This window comes from Stegastes partitus, unplaced genomic scaffold (genome assembly GCF_000690725.1).
Source record: "Stegastes partitus isolate 25-593 unplaced genomic scaffold, Stegastes_partitus-1.0.2 Scaffold325, whole genome shotgun sequence".
Taxonomy (NCBI): domain Eukaryota; kingdom Metazoa; phylum Chordata; class Actinopteri; family Pomacentridae; genus Stegastes; species Stegastes partitus.
This window is the reverse complement of record NW_007578056.1, coordinates 54,023-77,777: the sequence shown is the minus strand read 5'-3', so window position 1 is coordinate 77,777 and position 23,755 is coordinate 54,023. Positions and strand designations below refer to the sequence as shown.

The window sequence follows — 23,755 nt, the reverse complement described above, 5'->3', positions numbered from 1 at the left end:
ATGCTCAAAAACAACAAGTTCATGTGCTGAATTGTTCAACCAAGACATAAAAGTAATTGATTCAAACAGACCTATTCACGCCTGGGGTGGGAAAACCAATTCGTCATAAAGCAATTTTTCACTGCAGGAACTTGTGGGCCGTTTTAAGGCAGGGTAAACCTTTGTGCAACCTCTTTCAGGGTTGTTTTCAGGAAGAAAAAAAAAAAAAAGTACCCACTCAAGGTACTTCTTAACGCCTTGGATTAAACCCAAAGAGAACAATGTGCACCATTTTTTATGTCTCGATGAGTAGCAATGTTCTCCTCTCTAACATTTCCATTAGCAAAGTAAAATTCACCATATAGCCTGTAACAACAAACCTCTATTGTTCCATTTCCCACATACTCCTAGAACTAGAGTTATCTACAGTAACTACGTCTTTTTCTTTTCTTAATGTTAAGCTAAATGTTGCAGTCGAAAATCGTCAAATAGAAACAGAAAGGCTGAAAATATATTGCCTTTCCTATAAACGCTCCACCTCCTGCCTGCCCCCAAGCTGATGCAGTGGAAAGTCACCTATTGAGGACGCGGAAATAGGATTATCATGCACATTTTCAGGCAGCCTCTCCAGGTATATGTTACTAATGTACGGATGTACACATAAAAATGCCACAAATTGTAGACCCAAATAATTTTTGTACAATCCCCATCTTGTACAGCGTAGTGCTGGTGCAAACACATTAAATATTAGAGCTGTAGTCAACCAAAGACAAGCTCGGTCTTTTTAAATTATACTTTTCACCTGATCAACTGGTCGGCCTCAGAGACTGGGGTTAGCCTAATTAGCTTCAACAAATTAAGTAATAAACAACAAAAAGTTGTATTTTATACTCAAATGATAAGAGACACCTGCTTATATTTGCATAATTTCTGAAAATAAACCTAGTTAGCTGCTGTTTACAGACAATCCGCCATCTTGAGCTGTGATACACAAACTATATTTTACTTGACTTGTTGCCTGTTTAAACAAAATGCAGCCAAAGTGAAGAGTTTTTTTTAAAACATGCTATTAGTTCGTTTTAAGCCGAATCACTAACATTTCAGTAAAATTTCCATTAGGCTGGGTCACTTCAAAGTTGTGAAAACCAAATATAATGGGTTAATCCTGGAATGCATTCCACATTAAAGTAACACAGGGGATTGTCCAACCAATGACAGTTTGGTCTGACGAGAGCACACCGACCAACCAATCGACCGGTCGTCTTGGAGACTACAGCCCATCAAATCCTATGCATTTCTGACTCCACAATAACAACTCAATCAGTAAAATCTTTGGGTTTGTGAAGCCAATTTATATGAAAAACAAACATTAACTGCAAAAAACACAACTTACAATTTACATCAGACATCGTGCAGACTGTACATAAAAGTTGGACGTAGCCTCGAGGTCTTAACGCTGAAGTGCCTTAAACCTGCATTCTTTCTAACAGCCAGTAGGGGGTGACTCTGGTTGCAAAAAGAAGTCAGACTGTATAGAAGCAACTTGCTTCAAGTCTCCTTCAAAACAATATGACTGCAGTTTTTCAAGAATAGTCCCATCTGGAGTGAAACAGACAACAAAGCAGAGTATGTTTTAGGAACAGACTGCCTTATCATGAGTCTGACTCATCAGATGTAGACTTCAGGTACAAGTCTGCAACCTCAATCACAGTTCATGAGGTGTGACTGTTTTCAAAATCCCCTTCACTGTGGGAAAACAACAACAAACTCTGAGCAACAACCCACACACTGAAGGAGAGTTGGATTGTGCAATAAGGAAACTCTGCTTGAGTTTTTAAGTGAATAAGCCATTTTAATGACAGCGTTCGCCTCTGTACATGCCAATTTAACACAAAAATATTCCCCCATCACTATTTGGCAGGGGCACCATCACTGCATCTTGGGCTTACCAGCACCTGAGACAGTTTTTATTGGTATAAAGAAATTCAAACAGAGTGGAAATGGTGTCTTTCCCCGATAGCAGAATGATGAGGAGGTGCAGCTAGACCATTCTGGTTTCAAAAGACCACGAAGCGACGATCAAATGCCAAATTCAAGGCTTCAAAACGGTCATCCATAAACCAATAGGTGATGTCACGTTGGCTATGTCCATCTTTTAAATACAGTAAGTGACAAACAGAAAAGCAGCACTGATCTACATCTATGATGTAACCTATAAGCATAAAATCAGCAAAAATATGGAGGAACAAAGAAAGTTTCTATGGATTCATGATTCATTTTCTATTTCACACGTACTGTACATGTGCCCCGAAAGCCCTACTGGCTCATCAAATATCAAAATCTGCATTTACACACAAATAATACACACATCACTACATAGGCAGTGACAAATAGAAACTTAAATATTTTGTTGATGTAAACAAATAAAGTTAAATATTTAAAATGGCACACATACTTTCACAAAAAAAGTCACATTCTAGGATGCATCGTTTTGTGAAAATAGAAATGATTACACACACGCACATCATCTTACCACAGAAACACATTCACACTGAATGCAGGTCAGCATACAGAGGCGCACACACACACAGACACACACACACAACTGTGCAATATAATGCTAGAATTAAAAAGCCACTGATGAGTACTCCAGTACACGTGCGTCAAGTGTCGAACTGAAAGCAGTCGCAGTTCATAAGTCTGCTCACAACTGAGTTGAAGATAACACAGTCTAAAAAGAGTGACAAAGCCAAACCACTGACAGAGTACCTGAAGGTTCCAGAAAGCCAATCAAAGCCGTTTTCATGACGTCTTATCTGGATCCAGGATAAGTTAACAAGAAAAGTCAAGACTTTACAGAGTGAAAAAAAGAAAATTAAAAGAGTTACACTTTAAATAAGTGTTTAGATGTATCGGGGCTTCATGGGATTTGGTAGAAATCCAAATATTTTCCTTGTAGGTTCAACTTAGCATTTTGTTAAAGGCTTTACTGCCCATCGTAAAATGCAATTTAGACCAAACTTATTTTTATTTTGTAATAAAACTCATTTCCAATTAATTTTAGAGCCATTCTCATTGTGGCTACTTTTCATACTTCAATTAATTCCACTAAGAAGTACAGAATATACGAATAATATTGGGGATATATCATCTATCTATCTGCAACAGTTTGGTGAAGCTCCACTATTGGTTGCAAGGTTTACCCAGCTCCAGTGTCACCTGAATGCATCGTCAAGTCATTCAAATTGAGGAGATACTGGTCTGTGTTAACCCTCTGAACCCCAAAATCTGCTGGAGGCTTTGAAAGGCATGTCGTCACCACCAAAATTACACTATTTACTCGAAATTGTGAAGAAAAAAAAAAAAAGAAATATCTGTTTGATTTTCAACTTGAACTATTGATTCCTGATATGCCGTTACTGAATATAAGCTTAAAATGATCATATATCAACAAAATCCCTTTATTCTATACATGTACTTCAAAAACTCAGCAAAAATAAACTGTCCTGTAACCAGATTGTGTAGAAAACAAACGATTCTGTGCTCCTTGGTGCAAACGTGAACTGACTCAGCTGAGATCAAGTCTTGTGATAAAAATTCAGGGACTTTTTAGCTGAACTGCCGGCAGCGTTTGCACAGAGCAGGAAAGAGACTAGCATGGTAACAAATTAAAAATGTAGTAAAATACCTGCAGTACGTAGAGTCACTGTTTTCTCCAGCATTGGTAAAAACCTGTGGGTACTTCAAAAAAAAAAAAAAAATGCTGTACATGTTAATTTGAAGGTTTTTTTGTTTGTCTTTTTAAACTGTAAAATAAATAATCAACGAAATTCAACTTTTGCTTTTTCATTCTTTAAGACTGAGGGCATTATAACTTTATACTGCACAAAAGACATTTTTCAGTCCTTTCTTTTTCTAGCCATGGTTGTAAAGACTTTATATTGTAGTGATCAATGAGCCCACGGTGACTAAAAATGTCACAGGAGCAAACAAAATAAAAAACAAAACAAAAGCCCCAGAAAACTGCTCGGGGTTCAGAGGATTAATATTTACTCAAGCAGCAGTTTATGGTGGAACTGGGTCGATAAGTACCTGCAGATACTCCGTCTGGACTGTGTGACTGACCACCATTCTTAAAACACTGTGTTCATAATGCCAGAAGAAGACATCTTTCAAATGTAGACGCCTTCCATGTCAAGGCTAAATGATTAAAGAACTACTAAGTCAAGTTTCATCCCCATCCTGCTCATACCTGTAAATCTCAGTTTGAAAGAAGGGACTGAACAGAAGAGGCAAGAGCTGGTCTGACAAGCAGGTCTGTGCTAGTTTAATTCATCGTAGATGCTCGAAATAGACGGTGCGGAGAGTTTGGGCCGCTTTTTTTTGGTTGACAGACTGATATTACTCTGAGAGCTGCTGCTGCCCCCAGTCAGACTTGAGCTTCCTCCTCCTACTCCTCCTCCACCTCCTCCACCTCCTGCACTGTTCAAACCAAGAGACGGCCTCTTCTTCTTCTTGGGCCTGCGGGAATCTGCATGGTTGGTGCCTGTGAGAGGGACAGACATTCATTTATTACCTCTAAGTTTCATCCAGAAATGGCTCCAAGGCTGTGCGTCCACTGAAGTGTATTTTGCCGGCGCGCTTGTGAAAACACACAGCTGGGAGCGCTTTGGACACATTTTGTCAAGTCGAACAAACCTGTTGGAAAGAATCTCAGCATCTGGTTTGACAGAAATCTGAGTTTTGAGCATGTTTTCATCACTTTTTTAAGAACACACTCGACCTTCACTTGTAAAGACACAGAGCTCCGATCTTATCCCACCTGCACGACTGCAGCAGCCTTTTAATCTGCCTGAACCAAAACTCTATGGATGGACTCCAGACTGTGCAGAGCTCAGTGGCCGGGTTTTTAACCAGAACCAAGAGACGAAACCATATCACTGCTGCAATATGTACGTTTTGTTTTTCCTAGCTTAAGATCTGACCTTTTAGTAGCGGTATGCACTTTGATATCCTCAAGCAGAGGCCATGCCCTGGTCTGTTCCAAAGGCCCAGCTGACATACATAAAACAGACTTTTATCAGACAGCCTTTCCTGATCTGACTTGAGTTTTAGCTGTCTTTAAGCTGTCGTTCATTTGAAAACCTGATGATTTTATGACTCCTCCATTTTTAATTTGCTGCCGAGGAAGCACTTTCTATTTCAGAATATAAATTATTATTAGCTGAGATGCTCGATTGTTTAAAATACCATCAGCTGGCTGACTCAGCTGACAGCTCACTCTCTTGGTAAACTGTTGGTGAAAGAAATGCTCCTCCAAACATTCCCTTTGAATATTGTGGCAGTCTGGGGATGTCATTTGGTACAGACACTTAGAGAGCAGGAGTATGAACGTATGCTCCATTGTTGCTTGTAGAAGTACAATGCAACATGTATTCGTAGGTGTACCCTTCATCCTGCCCTCCTCTCCAGTGTGATTTGATAAATGGGTAAAAAAAAAAAATTGTGAATGTGGATCACAGGGTTTTAACCAAACATTTTTCATCTCTTGCCGATCAAAAAGGCCGCATCTTGTCACGCTGCTAGCATAGTGTACATGAATGATGGGTACCGTTAAGATTTTAATCATGCTTCTGCTGTGACTGATACTGCTCTTTGATTTTTTTTTGTTCATTTTTAAGTAGAACAATTCAACAAATTAATTAACATTAGGGTTTAACATTCCTAATTTTCTCAGTTGTTTCAGTATCCTCCTTTCATTTTTAACTTTTAAGCAAAAAGATTTGAATGCAGAACTTTTCCTTTGACAGTTTTTACTGTGTGATATGTATCATTTAAATGAAAATAAAGATGTAAGAATACTTAAGAAAACTTTTACTACTTCCTGTAGTTTGCCTGTAGTCCCTAATTAAGTAAATCCGAAGCTCTGAAACTAAATTTCTGATGAACAAGTTCAAATGATGCTCCGATGATTTCAGACTGAATCAATGAAAACAATCAAAGCTAAACAATCAGCTGGCTCCTGGTTACTTTTAACCACTAACCCATGTTCGTGTAATTTTAAGTCTGTGTTCTTACTGGCTTTAGATGAGGCAGAGTCCGTGGGTGAGATATCAGGAGAGTCTTCCCACTGCAGGCGGCTCATTAAGGTCTGTCCATCTGGAATGTCGAAGCCGTCGTTCTCCACCACAGCGTCTGCGTCAGGCAGCGCCGGCCTATTACAGGAAACCCAGACACAGTAACACAACAGTTTAACCACACAAACATACAGATTTCTGTCCGTGTCTGATGCCAGTCTGCTACTCAGACGCAGTTAAACGGCGGTAAGATGTTTATCAGCTCTACGGCACAAAATTACCACAGTGGATTTGCAGCTATTGTGCAGAGTCTCCTATCTATACGCTGCAGCACATCAGTTATCAAGTGTCGAAGTCTGTGGCTTTTTAAACTCACAATCTGACAGTTTTCAACAAAAGCTTGTTCTCTCAGTCAGTTCTTAAGACACTTTTAACGGCTGTTTGAGTTGCACAGTAAAATATTACCTTGTAAAAAAGAAGCATTAATTATCTCCAGAGTGGAATTAGTCATTTAATCAGTTACTAAATCAACTAAAAATTTTTTTCTTGCAAACTTGAAAAGGGTTCTCCAGTTACAGCTTTACAAACATGGAAATGTGCTGCACATCTTATCTTTACTTAGTGTAACATTTAAAATAGATTTTAGACAGTTCAGGTAAAATGAAAAATTGACAGTTTTTGCAGACAAAACTAAATATGAATTAGTTAAGAAAATAATATTTCTATGTATTTTAATTCAATAAAAATATACGAAGCCATAACTTTACGGTTATCAAATGCAGACAAACTTGATTTTAATGAGATGGATCTCTTTCCAGACAAGGATGTTGTTTTTTAATGATCAGAGCTAAATTTCTGGCAGCCAAAAACAGGCATTAGGATGTTAGATTTTTCTTTTTCAATGGTTCCTAGAAGTGCACAGCAGCAACACTGGAGTACCAACAATTATAAACAGCATAATTAGTTGTAGCCATGACAGCCATGAGAAGCCTGGTTAATCACAAAATTACTGACAGAATTCTGTTAAGTTTTTATACATCGTACGTCTGAATTCCACTATAAAATAATGTACAAGTATGACTAATGCCAATAAACATTTTCTAAAGCTTGTAAATTCAGTGTGGGCTTTGTGGTCTAGGCAACCTGTACGTCACATGCAGATTGCCACAGCTGTTTCTCACAGGATCAGAAAAAAACTCCTGTGGTATTGTGATGTTTTTCAGTGAAAGAAGGTCACAGAATACTCAGGGTCCCTTCAACTGCAGCGTATGTACTTAGTAAAGGATAGCTGGTTTATTTAGACCTGGTGCATTTTCCATTAATGTGACTACTTTGGCTTTAAATGTCGCTGCAGCTTTGCACTCCGTTGCAGAGATTCAGGAAAACAACATTTTGTGAGGCAGTTAGCATGAGCTCCCCAAAAGGAGCGCTTACATGAATGATTACAAATATTGAGTTTGACTGAAAGAAATGAACCGCCTGGACATTTTTCTAACTGTATTAGCTTTAACTTTCTGTATGCAGAGCTGAGCCTTTTCTTCTAGATGATGTTGGAAAGGGGCGGTAAACAAAAGTGTGATGAGAATTTATATGCAAATCAGCTCATTTTTGTCTTTTTAAAGGAAGCTCACGATTACTGCCCCGCTAAACATTGTTCATAACCTCTTCACTTCCTCAATCTCTTCAGCGAAAGCCACACTAATGGGAAATAAATAAACCAGAAGTCTCCTTTACCACCTGTTTAACCAGCCCCTGTAGGAGTATTCACAACACTGAGTGGCAGCACTGCTGCCTCTGGCCGAGGCAACGTGACCAGAAAGCAGCGAGCTGTATCGGCAGACACCTGCACCATGAGGGTCACAACACTAACATGACTTTTGTTATAAGGACGGGGCAGACTCACGCGGACGGCCCCAGGAGGAACACCCTGACGGCCCTCCTCTGTTCGTCCGTGTGCTGGGGACATCGCTGAGACCTGGTGGGACACAAGGTGGCATTATACATCCCTGACTGACGGCCCGCCCAGCGCCCATCACACAGAGGTGGGACGGACTGCTGGGACACAGTCAGTGACCAATACGCTGTTAAAAGTTAGGAAATATTAGAGGTTGGTCAGTGACGGGGTCCTTTGTGGTAAAATATGCGAGTAAATATTGAGATCTTTGTAAAAATTTGGTGCTTGATTCTTGTGGGAGAAAAAAGTCAATCACTAATCCAGAAGACAGAATGAAATCTGAGTTGCCACTTGTGTACCCATGCATTAGTCCCAACAGACATGATCATTTTCAGAAATACAGAAACTGATCATGTTTCTGTATTTCACTTCAGAATTTGGAATAAATCACACGATGACACTACCTGAAACTACGCTGCAAACGTGAGCTACACAGAAGCAGTTAACTGTTCTTTCAAAGTGGAAAAGTTGAATCGGTAATTCATCTTCTTGAGCATTTACCTGGTACACATCTTCTTGGTGTGCTCTGAGATCACCCCACATTGCTGTAGAAATAAAAACATTACTGATCAACATTTGTATAATTAAAACAAGAGAATAAAAATAGTCTTCACCTTCTGACCAGCAAAATCTGCCAGCAGAATTAAAAGGCATCTGCAGAGGCATCATGCGACTAAAAAAAATACAAGTAGTATAACATCTAGATTTTCTAATATAATATCAATATTGTAACACTTGTGAGCACTTGTACATGTTGGTTCTAGGTTTTTTTTTATGAATAAATAATAAAAGAATTTAAATATTTTTCAGTTTTTATGATGTATGACATTCTAATTTCATTATACTGCACAAGACATTTGAGTTCTTTCTTCTTCTAAAGAGATCCAGAGGTGCAGGACTTTATATTGCAGCGAAACATGAGCCCACAGTTGGTAAAAGATGTGACAGGAGCAAATTAAAACCCAGAAACTTCTTGGTGTTTCAAGGGTTAAAAACCTGCAGAGAGATCTTCATGCTCAGGCAGATTCATGAAAGTCGCTCACCGTTGTTAAAAGGGATCTGACTTCATCAGGGCCTAAAGTCTCATAACTGATGCCGGTATTAAAGTTGTACTGAAATGAAAGACACAATAAGAACCATAAACACACTGTGCACTGCAAAATGTAAGAGCATAGCAGACAGTTTCAGATACTTCATGGTTTTGCAAGTCAATGTGAACAGAGGAGGATGTGTCACCTTGTAAGGCTCTGAACTGACGCTACTCCCAAGTTCACCTGGAAAAAAACACAACTGTTGATCCTCTTTATTCAGTCCGATTATACCTCTTCAAATTAGGACAATAAAACACGTGAATCAAAAGAAAAATTTAAAGTCATCATCACGTTACAGCCAGTTTGCAGCTTCACAGAACATAAATGATCCTATCACAGAAGCTGTCACTGCTTCGCCGTCTATGTCTAACTGTGGTTGTTATTACACATTAGGTCCATATTCTACTTCCCTGCAGCTGATAAAACTGCATGAACAGAACTCTGAGCAATATCAGGAGAATTTGCAATATCATTGATAAATACTGCAATGATGATATGACTTGCAATGCGTAAACACAAATTGAATTATAATAGCGACAGAGTGTCCGTCTTTCTGCTTTAATAGCTACAAAGATACATTTTTTCTTTCAAACTTGCTTTTATTGACCACATTGCACGTGAATATCGAACCAATAACATCAATTTAAATAACAGAAATTAGAGTTCAATTTCCCTTGCTGCTCTCTGAAAAGTATTTTCTTCTAAACTCTGCAAAAACATTTTCATATTTTCCTCACTTTTCTAAATTACCTCAAAGCTGCCACCAATAATGAAAGGCAAACCAGTGAATGCTCGTATCATAATGACGACAAAAATACAATTCACACAACATACAACAACTGTGCTTTTAAACGGCTGAAGTTCAAGCCTAAGTAATACAGGGACCACACTGAATCCACACCAAAACCTCTTCACTGACCCACGAACTAAACAGCTGATTGACTCACCATTTTTGTGTTTCAGAGATTTGGATCTTCTCGGGGAATTCTGATTCTGCACAATAAAAGTTTTTTACATTAAAATCACTTCATTTTACACATGCAAAAAAACAACAATTCTAATGCAGTGTGCAAATGAGAAAACAAATGAAAATACCTTATCGGACTTTCTCTTTTTGGCTGCAGGAAAAGACAGAAGATATTTATTATCTCAGAGCAACCTGGAGCTTTCCTTAATAATTGTCTGCATAGCATGAATTTATCCTCTGAATCCTAAAAAGTCGGACATTTAATTTTTTAAATGTATTTATTTTTTATAAAATCTGGTGCAAACTGTTTACTTTTAAATAGAAATAAAGTAATTTTGGTAAAATATCAGAAATTTACAACTAGATTTGGTTAGGTTTCTGATGGAGTGGCATTTCAAAAGTTAAAGGACTGTCAGAAAGTTGGAAATTCAGTCATCTTTCTGCTTCTATATTTTCTGGCTCTGATGAATGGTGTCATTTTGGTGACCTAATAGTAACATGCCTTTCACTCCTATCAGCAGATTTGGGGGTTCAGAGGGATAAGTACATAGATTTTTAACGCTCACCTTTTTTTTCTGCTCCATACGACCAATCATTGTCATTCAGGTCATCGTTGTCCTCCTGATCACTCTCTGATTTGCTCATGTTGTTATTGCTGGCTAGCCTGATAAAAAAAAAAAAAGAAAAAAAAAAGAAAACAGTCAAATTAAATAGTCTGATCTGATGCTCATGTAAATCTTTGGATTGAGAGAAAAAATCTGTCCTTAAAGACTTCCACGGACTGACCTGCGGTTAGCGATGCGACTGCTGTTGCGTCCCATGCCGAGACATTTCTCCAAATGTGGCGCGAAGCGAGAAGCTGCTATCAATCTTTTACAGTTGGGACACTCGCACTCTTTGTTCTTCCACTGATTGTACACCTGCCCAAATATGTCCACTCCTGGCTGATCCACAATTTCTGGAGGAGCAAAACAAACGAAAACAAAAAAGGAATGCATCGTAAGCAAAAACACCATGACAATTAGACCAAAACACACTGGAAGCCATGACACCAACCAAACTCCTTCATGCTCTCTTGGTCCGTTTCATCCAAGAAGAAGTAGCCCTGTTTCACAGCTCGATGCACCTCAAAACACAGGCCCAAACAGGCATCTTCCACCAGCTCAGAGTAGATGTCATGGACCAAGGCCTACAACATCAAGGATATAACGTGACACCAAATACAAACTCAATGTTAGATGAACAAAACCCGGTGGATATGACAGCTAAAGATAGAAGAACGTCAAAGTTTCATAGATATCCTCAGCCTCACCTCCAGCTTGGTGTTGTCTGGGCCTGAGAGGGGCATATCCTCCATTTTCATTTGAAAATCTGTATTGGAAATCTTGATCGCAAGGTAATAAGATGCTGACCTGAGAATTTACAACATACAAGATGTAGTCAAAGTTTATTCATAAAGCACATGTTGAACCAAGGTGCAGCACAATTTAAAAAAAAAAACAGCCCATAAAACACAATGACTAACAGATAAACATGAATAAAAGGAAAAATTAATTAAATTGCAATTAAAAAATGGTCACTGGTTCAAAGGATGAGAGATACTGCAAAAAACATACTTTTGAAACCGGTATTGACACTTTTTGCAGATCTATCTTCATCCTGTTGAAGACAAGAAAACATATAAATTATTAGTTGATGCCACATATCAAGTGTTAAGCTGTATTTGCTTTACATTAAACAACAATAACTGATCCAAACCGTAGATATAACCCGAGAACTGTCACCCCAACCGCGCCTGAAACTAGCCATATGACTTACAGCATTGGATACCATGTTGTTAGATTTACTATTATTAATATTAGCCAACCGGATCTGCTTCAGTTACAGCATGGCCACCCTGTGTACAACTTTAAATATCTGCTTTCAAACGCTGCAGTAGTAGATTGTCGCCGTCTTTTCTTTGACTTTAATGAACAGCTCCAGTGTCACACATCAGCAGGATCCAAACTTACAGGGACAGAGTGCAAATTACACATCAAGAGCAGCTGACTTCTTTTTTTTTTTTTTTCATTCTTCTGATTTACATTTTTTCCAAATAAAACTATGCTGAACCATGTGGTCAAACTCAAGAGGAATTAGCAACACCAGAGCCGTTCATAGATCCTCTTTTTTCAGCAGACAAACAAACAGTAGGAGACCTCCAATCTCCTGAATCTGGATATTTAGATAGTTGGATTTCATTTGTCTGACTCTGAAATGCCTCCAATACAGTGGAGGTGAATGAAAGTTAAAATAAGATTCAACTGCAACACGTCTTTCTAGACAGTTTTCGTTAATCTGGACAAACCACAGTCCAGTTTTAACTGATTTCTACTGCACAGTCAGTCCCTATTTGTACTGGCTGCAGTTGATTGCAGATTATTAACGCAGTCCACCTGCACTCTAACAGGCGGTAACACAAGATGTGGCTAGCTGGGCTAAATTGTCTTTAGTTACATCATGACCCCTGTGAGGAAAAACTACATTTCAAACATAAAACGAGCATCTAAAGCAGCTCACCAGCGGCTGGCTAACGTCAACATCATACAAACGCAGGTGATGACAGTTTGTTAGCCTAATTAGCACTTTGCTAAAGCTACCTGTCAGTGTTTGTTTTTGCTACTCCTGCTACTTGCAGATAAATAATGCGTAGTTGTGGCATTAAAACAAACAACATAGTGAGGTTAGCTGAATTTTAATGTCACTAAAAAACAGTTTGGTCTTACCCGGTCATGCCGAAAACTCAGCCCGAAGCAGACAGCTTCTCTGCGGGGGGAAACATCACCGAGCCGGGCCGCTGGAAGAACCGTTAAGAGAAAGCCCGGTGCTCGGCCGCAGCCATCGTTAACGTCGCAGGTGAAAAGAAAATCCTCGTTGTTGTCGCAGGTGTCGACAGGTTTGTTGAACGAGGAAGCCGCTTTACACCGAGGAGGCCAAACGCAACAGAGAGCGAAGAAATACGAACTACACAACACACTTCCGGGTTTGCGCCGGAAAATAAAAGCCGCGCTCCACGGGATGACCGGACAGCTGGGGAAATAAGTGGAGTGCAGTTAAGTGCACTGAAAACAAACAAACAAACAAACAAACAAACAAACAAGCAAACAAATAAACAAATAAATAAATAATAATAAATATGAAAGAGAAAGACTGAAAACTTGTTTCAAATATGCTTAAATATTGTGGCATACTGTGACATGCAAAAACCGTAAAAAATGTCGAAAAAATTGCTATTTATATAAGTTTTTGATGTTATTTTCTTTTCTAATTATTATCTGTAGTTGAACAAAACAGGGAAAATCTGTAAAATAATAGAAAAATATTTAAGCAATTATGTTTTTTGTTGTTGTTGTTTTTAAGTTACCTGTTTTTTACATTGTGTTTGAAGCAGAGAGTTTTATTGGTCTAGTCAGGCTGACACCGTTACAACACATTTTGAAATTGACATAATATAATCGTCAAATATAATTTAGAGAAAGTGCCATGTTGCAGCAGCAGTTTACATTTCACAAAACTCACTTGACCTACATTAAGCTGACATAAGGTAAATAACAAAAACATTATTTTCAATATATACACACACACGTGCATTAAAAATACTCTACTATTTTTTTTAATAATAAAAAGGAGGTTTACAATAAAATACGATTAAAAAACTTTCACAGTGCAAATATTGCTGTGGGCAGGAAAGTCTTTTTTGTAGCAATTTTTGCGTACTTACAGCTATTTAGATTGAAATACTAAGCTGCAGACAGAGTAGTTCAAATGAGCCTTAAATGCTTCATAAATACTAACTTTGGCTTTTGCTTTTTTAATCACTTACCAGTCCTGATAACTTCTTTTCGGATGGTCACTGAAGAATTGATTCAAGATTTTATTTGCTGCTTTAAAGGATGTTCTTTTCCAAAAAAAAGTTACCAAAACCATCCTTGCGTAACTTTTTCATCACCTTGTTCTATCTCTATTTCGCCATTAAAAGCCGACGTGGCTCCTGAAAGACAAGTTCTCTCTGTCGTAAGCTTTTGACGCTTTTACTTTGAACATCCAGCTTCTGGCCTCAGTGGCAGCCTTCGTGTTCACTTTTCACTTCAGACATTATTAAACGATCACGAGCGCGTCGCTCTTTATCCGCAATCCCTTAGTTGAGCCTGAGTGGTTGAATGATGTCATCAGTTCCAAATAAAATGCATCAAATGACCAAAAGTATGTGGACACTTGAACATTACACTGAGCTGTTGTTGAGTAGAACCATGGAAATGATGTGGGAGAGGAAGAAAACGGGATTACTAGTAAAAACTACAGACTCACAATGTGACCTCTTTGTAGTTTGATGGAAAGGCCTCCAGTGTGTCCTATTTTTAAAAAAACAAACAAACAAGCCACACTTTTACCTGTTAAAGATCATTTTTTATTTGCCCAAATACTTGAACTACAAGGACATAAGAACACCCTCAGCTATAGAAAACATCAAATTCTGTCAAATGATCAGCAGTACAAACTTGTAAAGCTTTGCTGTCTTAGATATCTCTATAAACCAACATAAGGGAGAGAAGAAACAACTAAAACAGGTGAATTTAACCAAAAATTCTCCCCCGTGAGTGAAAGACTCACTGGCCTCGGAAATCACAGATGAGGGTTTTTGCCAAATTAAAGTACTAACAAAAAAAAAACAATAAGCACTCAATACAAAAAACAGTATTTACAGAAAAATTACAGTTTTTTTTTTTTTTTTAACCCCAAGTCCACTGGCAACTCAGTTCCCCCAGATCCCTTTTACAAACTCCCATCAGTCTATACGAGCAATCGCTTTCCTTTTCCCTCCCCAGGTATTTAAATAGTCCACGCTGGTTTTTGTTTCAGTCTGTGATGAGATTCATAATGGTCAAAATCAGTCCTAACAAATTATTAACAGTTGCCATATACTCAGTCTGACCCAAAAATGACAGTCATGGAAGTCTTGTCAATAGTCCATTTTCAGGTAATCAATGCATGACAGCAGAGACCTTTGGAGGAAAAAAAAAAAAAACAATATCTACATTCATGGTGTTGGTATGATGTCCCCACACAGGCACATACATGCACGCTGCAGTCACATCATGGTAATGCAACAAAACAGCAAAAACAGCACACATTAAAGCAAAGAAACACACACGCACACACACACCCTCATATACAGTCTGTGCATGCATGCACACTAACTCACACAGAGGGACAGATTTACATTAAGTGCACACTCTTTTTGGGATAAGCATCAGACTAAAACCCAACTGGATTACAGTCAATACCATTTAAAAATTTCAAGACAAGCTTGAAAATAAAAGAATAAATGCAACCATTCAGCTTCAGATGGATTAACACAAACCTGTAAGCAAATAAACTGTAACTTAAATTGTAAAACAAATAACATGTTTGTTTTTTTTTTCTTTTTTCTTTCTTTTTTTTTTAAAAACACAGAGTCACATCGAGCTCAAAATGCAGAGAGTTATCCCTTCAATGACAAAGCGCTCCGGTCGCACACTGTTCACATCGCGGTGAGGCCAGAACGAGCTGCTGAATAAACGGAGTCAAACAGAACTGATTAAGACTGGCGGATTGACGACAACTTTTCAGTGATGGACACGCAGCGATGGATCCTGCAGCGCCTGTTCAACCCCCACTGGATGTTCATGTTCTAAAATATGAGAAACGCAGTAGATGTAATGAGGGTGGGTTTTTTTTTTTTTGGACAATGTAAAAACAACCTTTGCAATAAATTAAGTACAAATATAAAACTACAGACCTATTTCTACCTGCATCTGGAAGCCCGAACAGCTTGTTAGTCGTTTTTAGGTGAAGACACAGAAAAAAACTGACAGTAAATTACCATCCTTTAAAGGTTCCTGTGCACCTAAATAACATGTAATCAAATGTTTTGTTATATTTGTGCTTAATCTAGATGGATTTGTAACGATTCGTTTTCAGCGCAGCGTAAGAAAACCTCACAGTTTTATAAGATGATATCAACATCATGTTTACTTCTGTGCCGTAAAGCCTGCAGCACTTTGAAACACACCGACATTCACTTTCTTCTACGCCGATTGGTGTCAAATGGCCTAATTACATCTACTTCAGGCCAGTCTTGTAAAATAACAAAACAGTCCAAGTGGGGGGTGAACACTTTATAGGCACTGTAGCTTCTTGGTAAATGAGAACATGGGTAAGTAACAAAATCTGAAAACTTTTCCAGCAACAAAAACAAAGACATTCATAATGGCTTGATTTTTTTTTTTCCTGAAAAAAATACCACCTCTTTAAGAACCAAATTATAAAATCTACATCATAAGTTGAGAATAGAGAACAACAACAACAACAATGTTCTGGAAAAAAAAAAAGGAATTAAAAGGAAACATTCTGAAGAGTGCAATTTTTTCAGTACCCCGCACATCCCCCCGCTCCCTAAAGTGATCCACCGGGCTATGTTCTTTGGCTCAATGAAGCCTGTTTACAACTCCTGCCACCTGACTGTAACTAACAACCAGAACTCTAAAACTAACAAACACTGGAGGGTAGTCACTTTACCCTACGCGTTAAAACTCTAACCCGAAACCATTGAACCTGTGAGTCCAGATTGAAACCAGCGGCAGAAACGTTCATGACATCACCAAACCAGTGGGATGCTGTTTGTTTTTTTGTTGTTTTTTTTTTTTTTGGCATTTATGTGACCGTCGCACAGCGGGGAGGGAGCTAAACTGATTTTGGAGTTCGGGGCAGGGTCCCTCCTTGAGAACAGATCACCAGCAACACAAAGAGTGAAATGGATGAGGCAATGCAAGGGCTCCCTCTGGTGGTGGGAGGAGAGCAGGGTTGGCACAGTGGCAGAGCTCCCTTGACTCTTGGCTCAGCTCAGCGCTGCTCAGTTCGTCTCGGGACGACGCCGGCCTCCGCCTCAGTCTGAATCAGAGTCCGACGTCCCCTGCGAGTTCGACTCGCTGCTGCTGTCCTCCGACTTGTTCTCCTTGTCTTCCGCCTCGTCGTCGTCGTCATCGTCTTCGTCGTCATCTTCATCGTCGTCGTCGTCATCGCCCTCCTTCTTTAAACAAAAAATAAAACAAAATATTTTGAGTTTGGAAACGCATTCATCATCTGCAATGCTGCAGGAGGGTTCAGACAACCCTTTACAGTCTGGTTTTCCCTTTCTTAACATTTGCTCAATTATTAAAACATAGGAAGCTCTTACCTTAAATATTATAAAAAATAATAATAAAGAAAAGTGAATAAAGAGTTGAGCTATGAGATGCAATCAAGTAGTAAAGATCGTATCATATTGTCACTCAATTATTGCTCTATTAGATCACCTACAGTCTGACCTAAAATGTTTATTGGGCTCGGTCCACTTAGTCTGAAACCAGAGAAACATTTCTTTTGGAACTTTGCAGGAGAATGACAATCTTTCCATAACATGTATTTCATGTATCATCTCTATCCACTCATCAGTTGTGGGATCAGCTGTGATTTCAGCCACTGCCTCGTGATGAAATTACAGTTTTCATCTGCTTCTTCTCATTATCTCAAAGCAAAGAGAGGAGTCACTCACGTCATCGTCTTCCTCGTCGTCCTCACTGGACGAGTCTGCCTCAGAGGATGCTTTCTCCTGCTCGTCTTCGTCTTCGTCCTCGTCCTCATCGTCGTCATCGTCGTCCTCCTCGGTGTCCTGTGGGGAGTGAGATAAGGTCAGGTAAGGTCAACAGCCAACAATTATTTTCATTGTTGAATAATCTGTTGATCTCGTTTTGTCCACAGCACAAAGATATTCAGTTTACCGTGCTGTAGGAGGAAATAAACCAGAAAATATTCACATTTAACAAGTTTAGACATTCTTTGAGCACTTACAGATTTCTTGGACTTTGCCTTGGGGCCTCCTGGTTTCGCTGTAGTTCTCCTTTTCTGAAACATCGGGGGAAATAAACAATCATTTAAACATGTCAGAGAAACATACTTAAACACTTTTCTGTCTCCTGTCTCTATGGAGGAGATCATGTGTAATTATAAGTAATTAATGACATTACTGCTGTTGTCTTTTGACATTTCATGGAAGTTTCAGTTTGTAACTGATGTGAAACTGTATGATCTGTGATGTTTTTGGACCAATGTTGGTAATGAAATGTGGAAAAAGCCGTCCCTAAACCGCTTCACACAGCTTGATTGATTATGATGATGATGATCTATCTGCGTTTAATTCAAATTTGTACTCTGTCAAAAGTGATGCAGAAATGCGACGACGTGTGACCTTTACGTAAAAGTAAACAGGGTGATTATTTAAACATTTATCCAACACATTCAGTTGCTGTCAAATAAACAGAGGAGTGCACATCTGAAAGGGGCTTTAAAGAAGGAAAACATTTCATTTTCTAGTTTGTCAAAGCACAGTGACGGAATAAAAAATGACTTACTTGTGAATTATATTCTTTGTAAGTGTTCCTCTCTTGTGAAGACAAGCTCTATGGAACAACAGAAGTGCACGTTAGATAAGAATTTTTGACAGCTGTCAGAAAAATCTTGGCTTTCCCCCTTGAAACATCCAACAAGCACTTCTTACAGCTAGCCACTGCTCCAGCAGGACTTTGTACTGCCTCTGCTTCTCCTCTGCGATCTTCTTGTAGCGATCTTTCTCCTTCAGTGGCAACCTCTGCCAGCGGCTGCCGATCTCAGCCATGCGCTCCTTCATGGGGAGGTGATTCAGCTCTCCATTGGACAGCATCTCCTGAGAGAACTTCTGATATCCGTTTCTACAGTGTCAAAAACAAGAAAAATAAAACTGTCAGGGTTTGACTGGTTGAAACAGGCAGCATGGATGAATTGGAAGTCACAAACTTACGATGGTGGCTTCTTGGGTTCACCCTCAAACTTCATCTTCTTCCCTGAGGCAATGGCAGCTGCAGGCGAGCGCATCTCACACAGGTCCCTCTGTGGAGGACACACAGGTTATCGGTTAGCTCTTGCCAACACTGAATACTGATGTTGTGGATTTAATGGAAACTGCTTCAAACCTCATATCTTTTCTGGTCCTCTGCTGCCTTTTTGATCCACATGATCTTCTCTTTCTTCTCCATGGTGCTCCAGGTCCCTTCCATTGCTTTCTGTGCTTTTGGCCGGTCATTCTGCAAAGCACAGGCTCACATTAAATACACTGATGGGTATTTTAGCTCCATTTTACAGCACTTTATTTTTTTCTTTTAAATTTGTAGTCATTATTAATATCAGTGAGACTGTTGCGTGCTGTCTGATTCTCAATACCCTGTATAAATATTTTCAGCATGAGAGTCATAGATACATTTCCTTTTCATCTTTTGTGCCTTATTTATAGTTCATATTTACTTTCATTCTGTGCTTTTATGACAGGCTGAAAGAAACGGAGTTTATAATAAAATGTGCCAAAACATGATGACCATACTGTGAAAGTAAAATCAGCTGTGAGCGCTTAGATGAGAATTTATTCACATGCTAATCACATGCTTCCATGTTCATTGATATACAAAGAAAGCTATGTTTCCAAGTTAGGCTTACCAGTGTTTCAGTAATGCTAGAGGTTTCTGTTACACAACTTTAGTCAGAAATAAGGAGTTTTGAGGCCTTTTCTCACGAGTGGAATAAGCTACTTTCGGCCTAAAAAATGTAAGACTTTACTTAAGATCATGGGGTTTACATTACGTCCAACAAAAAGGAATTCTTGACTTTCTGTTCACTACAAAAGCTGGTACATTTGGAGGATTCATGCAAACCTTAAATCTGGCCAGGTAGTCTCCTATAACGCTCTGCTGCCAGATGTCCTGTGCAGTTTTGGGCGGGTCTGGCAGACGACTACGATCCTCCTTTTCCTTCTTCTCCGACTCTGCTTTCAGGACCGTTTCTAAACGTTTATACTTCTCCTGAATCACAAAGACAAGCAGAACATGAGAAAATGTATTTTAAAAAATATTACAAACTGTACATATTAAGACTTCTTGGCTGCAATGATCCACTCTACTGTTCTGGCATTTTGCTATTGACAGCAGGTGTTGATGGTTCTGCCAGAGGTGTTAAAATCAAGTTTTTTTCTCCACACTGTCACCTAGAACTTTCTCAGGGAAGATTTTGGGGGTTTTGATGAGAACTAGTGCTATATGTAATTATTCAACATGTTACCTTCTTCTTATCTGGCAGCTCATTCCACATGCGAGCCAGGAGTCTTGTGACGTCGCTGTCGGACAGGTCTGGCCTCTCCTGCTGCAATTTGGGGCGTTTCTCTTCAGAGAATATGAACATGGCTGAAATGGGCCTTTTAGGCTTCTCTGGATTGGTCTACAGAGTCCAGATGAAAAACACAAAAATCAGGAAAACATACAAAAGCCATCAAGGCAGATATTATAGCTGGTACATTAGATGAAAAAATCTAATGAGTGGAAAACGGGACCTGAACATAACACTTGTAATAGTCCAATTTTACTTGATAAAGTTAGGAACACAAAGAAAATGGGCTGGACTTGGCCTTACCTTTGCTTTGGCGTTTTTCTTTTTGGAGGCAGGACTGTTGGCTCCACTGCCTTTCTTAAAACCTATCTTCTCCTCACCCAACACTCGCTGCTGCTCCTCCTCTGATAAGCTCTGCAGCAAAGCAAAAAAAGAAATGCATAAGAAACTCTTACAGTAACATACAAATGGACAAAGTTGTGGCTATCACATGTAAACAATAAACACAATAAGTACAAACCAAAAAAATCTGACTTACACTGAGAAATCTGTTCATCTCCATTTCATACTCCTTCTTTCTCTGAAAAAGCAAATATAATCATTTTAGACAAAATGGAAGAACCTGATTTTTAAAACTGTGTGACTTGATGGTTCTGAGCTCACCTGTTCGCAGCGTTTCTGGTAGCCGTCCTTCTCGTTCTGCTTCAGCAGCTTCCACCGCTGGCTGCACATCACCATACGCTCTGTGCTGGGAACGTCCTTCATGCTCGACATCAGCTCGGCGCAGAACATCGAGTAACCGTTTCTGAAAGCATTTACCGACACATGTTATGTTTAAATAAGTCACTCACAGAGCAGCTGCCTACAAACAGGATAATTCGGCTGTGTGAGTGGAATATTTGTTGGTGGCGACTCACGGAGGAGGTTTGTCAGGTCGGCCATCTGATTTGTCTTTCAGGTGCCTCTCTGCCTTGGTCAGGGTGGACTTTACAATATCCCCCTGGGTCATGTTTAACTCTGGGTGCTGCTGGATGTACTCCCGCATGGTCTCCTAGAATATTGCAAACACACACATGGTTAATACTGATAAACACGCTTCTATAGGTTGTACGTAACATACTGCCTTCACGGTTGTCTCACCTCATACTGTTTCTGCTGTTCCAGGGACTTTGTGATCCATTTGAGCCTCTTTTTGTCAGACAGCTGCGTCCACTGTTTGCCAAGACCGTCCTTAATGTCTTTGGTGGTCGCCTGGGGGTCAGACAAAGTGAATTAAAATCCCTGGAATAACACAGCTATAGGTAGAGTGGCTACATTCTGGATGTGGTGAGGCTTACATCTGGACGTGTCTTAAGGAAGGCTTTCTTTTCATGGTTGTACCACAACTGTTGGGGTGTTTTGGGCTTCTCTGGTACATTTGAGCCTTTCTTGGTCATGCTCTCCACAAGATCTGGATGCTCTTCCCTGTTTATGCATCATAAACAAAAATTTAAGCACAACTTCCATCTTTTGTAAAGCTGCATGTGATTGTTTAATGTACCTAGACTTATTACTATTTTTCATAATCAACCCTCTTAACCTCAAAAACCCGATGGCGGGATTAAAAAGCATGTCAATAAATGGATATTACACCATTTATCAAATCCAGAACCACAACAAAACAAATACAAGGTTGCATTTTTCACTTTCAGTGGGGTTTTTGAGCTGCTAATTTTTGTAATGTCATTCCTTTGGATATATAACTAAATCTAAGCTTAAAATCATGACGTTCATCAAACTCACCAAATTCTACATGGCTTGCAAAAACGTAATTTTGCAGTAACTGGATATTGTTTAAAAAAACTACATAAATTCTGCTTTCCTCTACAGAACCATAAACCCATAAGTGACTCAGCTGCAACAAAATGTCACATGACAAAAATAGAATGAACTAAACTGCAGACAAGTATGAAAAACAAATTTAAATTGTAAGTAGCAAAACAACCACACTAAGTAGAGTCTCTGTGTTTTCCCAGTATTGGTAATACCTTTGGGCACTTGGAAAAGGTTGCACATATTGAATGTAGTTGTAAATTAAATCATCAAATAAACGGTTTTGTATATTTTTATGTGATATAGCATTATGACGTTGCTACACTGCACAAAAAACATTTTCAGGTTACCTGTAGTCATCGTTGTAATGTTTCAATGGGAGGTGCAGAACTTTACATTGCATTAAAATGTGACAGAAGCGAAAAATAAAAAAAAAAGAATCACTCTGAACTGATTGGGGTTTAGAGGGATCCAGACTTATACATAATCAAGCTGCATCAGAAAATCTCACCTGAATTTCATCATGCTCTGCACAAATGTTTCCTTGTCTCGTAAGAAGTCATCAACATATTTTTTCTGTGATCGTGGAAAGAAAACAATGACTTTATTAGAATTTTTGAAACCGCACAAAATAGCTTCATGATGACATGTCTTTGGTTGTGGCTGACCTTCTTTTTGTCGGGCAGCTCCCTGTACTTCTTGGAGAGGATCTTAGTGAGGTCTAAGTTGCTCATCTCGGGGTGCAACTTTGCGTACTTAGCCCTCTTCTCCATGAAGAAACGGAAGTATGGAGTCAAAGGCTTCTTGGGGAAATCTGGATGTTTCTGTATATTGTAAAGGAATAAAAAAGGGTGGAAAGACTTAAGCCTCGAGCTCCACTCACACAGCTAGTTGTACAGTTATTATGTTCAACGGTGGTTTCAACTCACCTTTATTTTCTTGCCCTTGTAGGGGTTCTTTATGTAGTCTTGAGCGTCAAATATCAGTTCTGTTAGGGTCCTGAATTTACGAATCTGTGGCAGAAAAACAAAATTTACAACAAATGAGAGGATCTGGCTTTGAACAGACAATAATCAAGACAACATCGCCACAACTGGCTCACCTCTTTAGAGACCTCCTGCCACTTCTGCTTACACATCTCTGCTGTATAGGAATTGAAAGCCACCTTCTGCCAGTCGAGGTGGGACTCTGAGGTTTTGTATTTAGTCAGGTCTTTCTGTGGCAGAGCAACTTTCATTGCCTCCAGCAGCTTTAAGAGGTCATCCTGCGCCCACACTGGAATAATAAAACAACAAAGAGACACATTTCAAGTGAACCAGCCAATTTTCAGTCGACTGAAAGTACAGCTCACGATTCAAATGGTGTAATCCACTCTAAGATAACACTTTAGTAACAACAGAAATTTATTTTGTAGTATTCGTACACAGTAAAACTGCAGTTTCTTAGCTTTCCTGTTTTGAACAACATCATATACTTTCTTAGTTATGATGTGCTGAACACTGTTTTCACTGTAATTGTTCACAATAAAATGATACTCAGACTGTAGTCTTCTTTAATTGTTCACAATAAAATGATACCCAGACTGTAGTCTTCTTTAGTAGCATAGGGGTGGATGTTGAAGCACTGAGAG

At 39.1% G+C, this 23,755-nt stretch overlaps 2 protein-coding genes across 6 annotated transcripts in view; both read right to left on the bottom strand.

Annotated features, from left to right (window-relative positions):
* Positions 1-4,279: 4,279 nt before the first annotated feature.
* On the bottom strand, positions 4,280-13,039 carry atxn7l3a (ataxin 7 like 3a). 2 transcript variants are annotated; one of them, XM_008283728.1, is made up of 14 exons: positions 12,834-13,039; positions 11,685-11,727; positions 11,381-11,480; positions 11,125-11,257; positions 10,855-11,026; positions 10,635-10,732; positions 10,197-10,219; positions 10,049-10,094; positions 9,247-9,284; positions 9,054-9,122; positions 8,512-8,555; positions 7,960-8,031; positions 6,058-6,194; positions 4,280-4,525 (listed from the first exon to the last, which is right to left on the bottom strand). In XM_008283728.1, exons 3-14 carry the CDS (start codon positions 11,429-11,431, stop codon positions 4,302-4,304), a joined length of 1,107 nt encoding a protein of 368 aa, XP_008281950.1. In that variant the 5' UTR covers positions 11,432-11,480; positions 11,685-11,727; positions 12,834-13,039; the 3' UTR covers positions 4,280-4,301. The 2 variants fall into 2 exon arrangements, with proteins under 2 accessions (XP_008281950.1, XP_008281951.1); XM_008283729.1 differs by lacking the exon at positions 7,960-8,031.
* A 1,453-nt stretch (positions 13,040-14,492) lies between these two features.
* ubtf (upstream binding transcription factor) overlaps positions 14,493-23,755 on the bottom strand; it is a 13,980-nt gene continuing 4,717 nt past the window's right edge. For 3 of the 4 annotated variants that reach the window (XM_008283723.1, XM_008283724.1, XM_008283722.1), the window contains exons 3-21: positions 23,228-23,400; positions 23,055-23,138; positions 22,794-22,949; positions 22,637-22,701; positions 21,651-21,777; positions 21,454-21,564; positions 21,231-21,364; positions 20,977-21,118; positions 20,852-20,893; positions 20,617-20,727; positions 20,269-20,424; positions 19,866-20,012; positions 19,134-19,244; positions 18,962-19,050; positions 18,683-18,872; positions 18,537-18,584; positions 17,977-18,030; positions 17,681-17,797; positions 14,493-17,176 (exon numbers count right to left, since the gene is read on the bottom strand). In XM_008283723.1, coding sequence (XP_008281945.1) covers positions 17,033-17,176; positions 17,681-17,797; positions 17,977-18,030; positions 18,537-18,584; positions 18,683-18,872; positions 18,962-19,050; positions 19,134-19,244; positions 19,866-20,012; positions 20,269-20,424; positions 20,617-20,727; positions 20,852-20,893; positions 20,977-21,118; positions 21,231-21,364; positions 21,454-21,564; positions 21,651-21,777; positions 22,637-22,701; positions 22,794-22,949; positions 23,055-23,138; positions 23,228-23,400 — 2,201 coding nt within the window. In that variant the 3' untranslated portion in view covers positions 14,493-17,032. The remainder of the gene's footprint in view (positions 17,177-17,680; positions 17,798-17,976; positions 18,031-18,536; positions 18,585-18,682; positions 18,873-18,961; positions 19,051-19,133; positions 19,245-19,865; positions 20,013-20,268; positions 20,425-20,616; positions 20,728-20,851; positions 20,894-20,976; positions 21,119-21,230; positions 21,365-21,453; positions 21,565-21,650; positions 21,778-22,636; positions 22,702-22,793; positions 22,950-23,054; positions 23,139-23,227; positions 23,401-23,755) is intronic. The other variant, XM_008283725.1, reaches the window with a different exon arrangement.

Coding starts and splice junctions, on each gene's coding strand:
- atxn7l3a (XM_008283728.1), bottom strand. CDS start 11,431: ATGAAAATGGAGGATATGCCCCTCTCAGGCCCAGACAACACCAAGCTG. Junction 10,733..10,854: donor AGTCGCATCGCTAACCGCAG/GTCAGTCCGTGG, acceptor TTTTTTTATCAG/GCTAGCCAGCAATAACAACA. Junction 8,032..8,511: donor ACCAAGAAGATGTGTACCAG/GTAAATGCTCAA, acceptor GTGTCCCACCAG/GTCTCAGCGATGTCCCCAGC.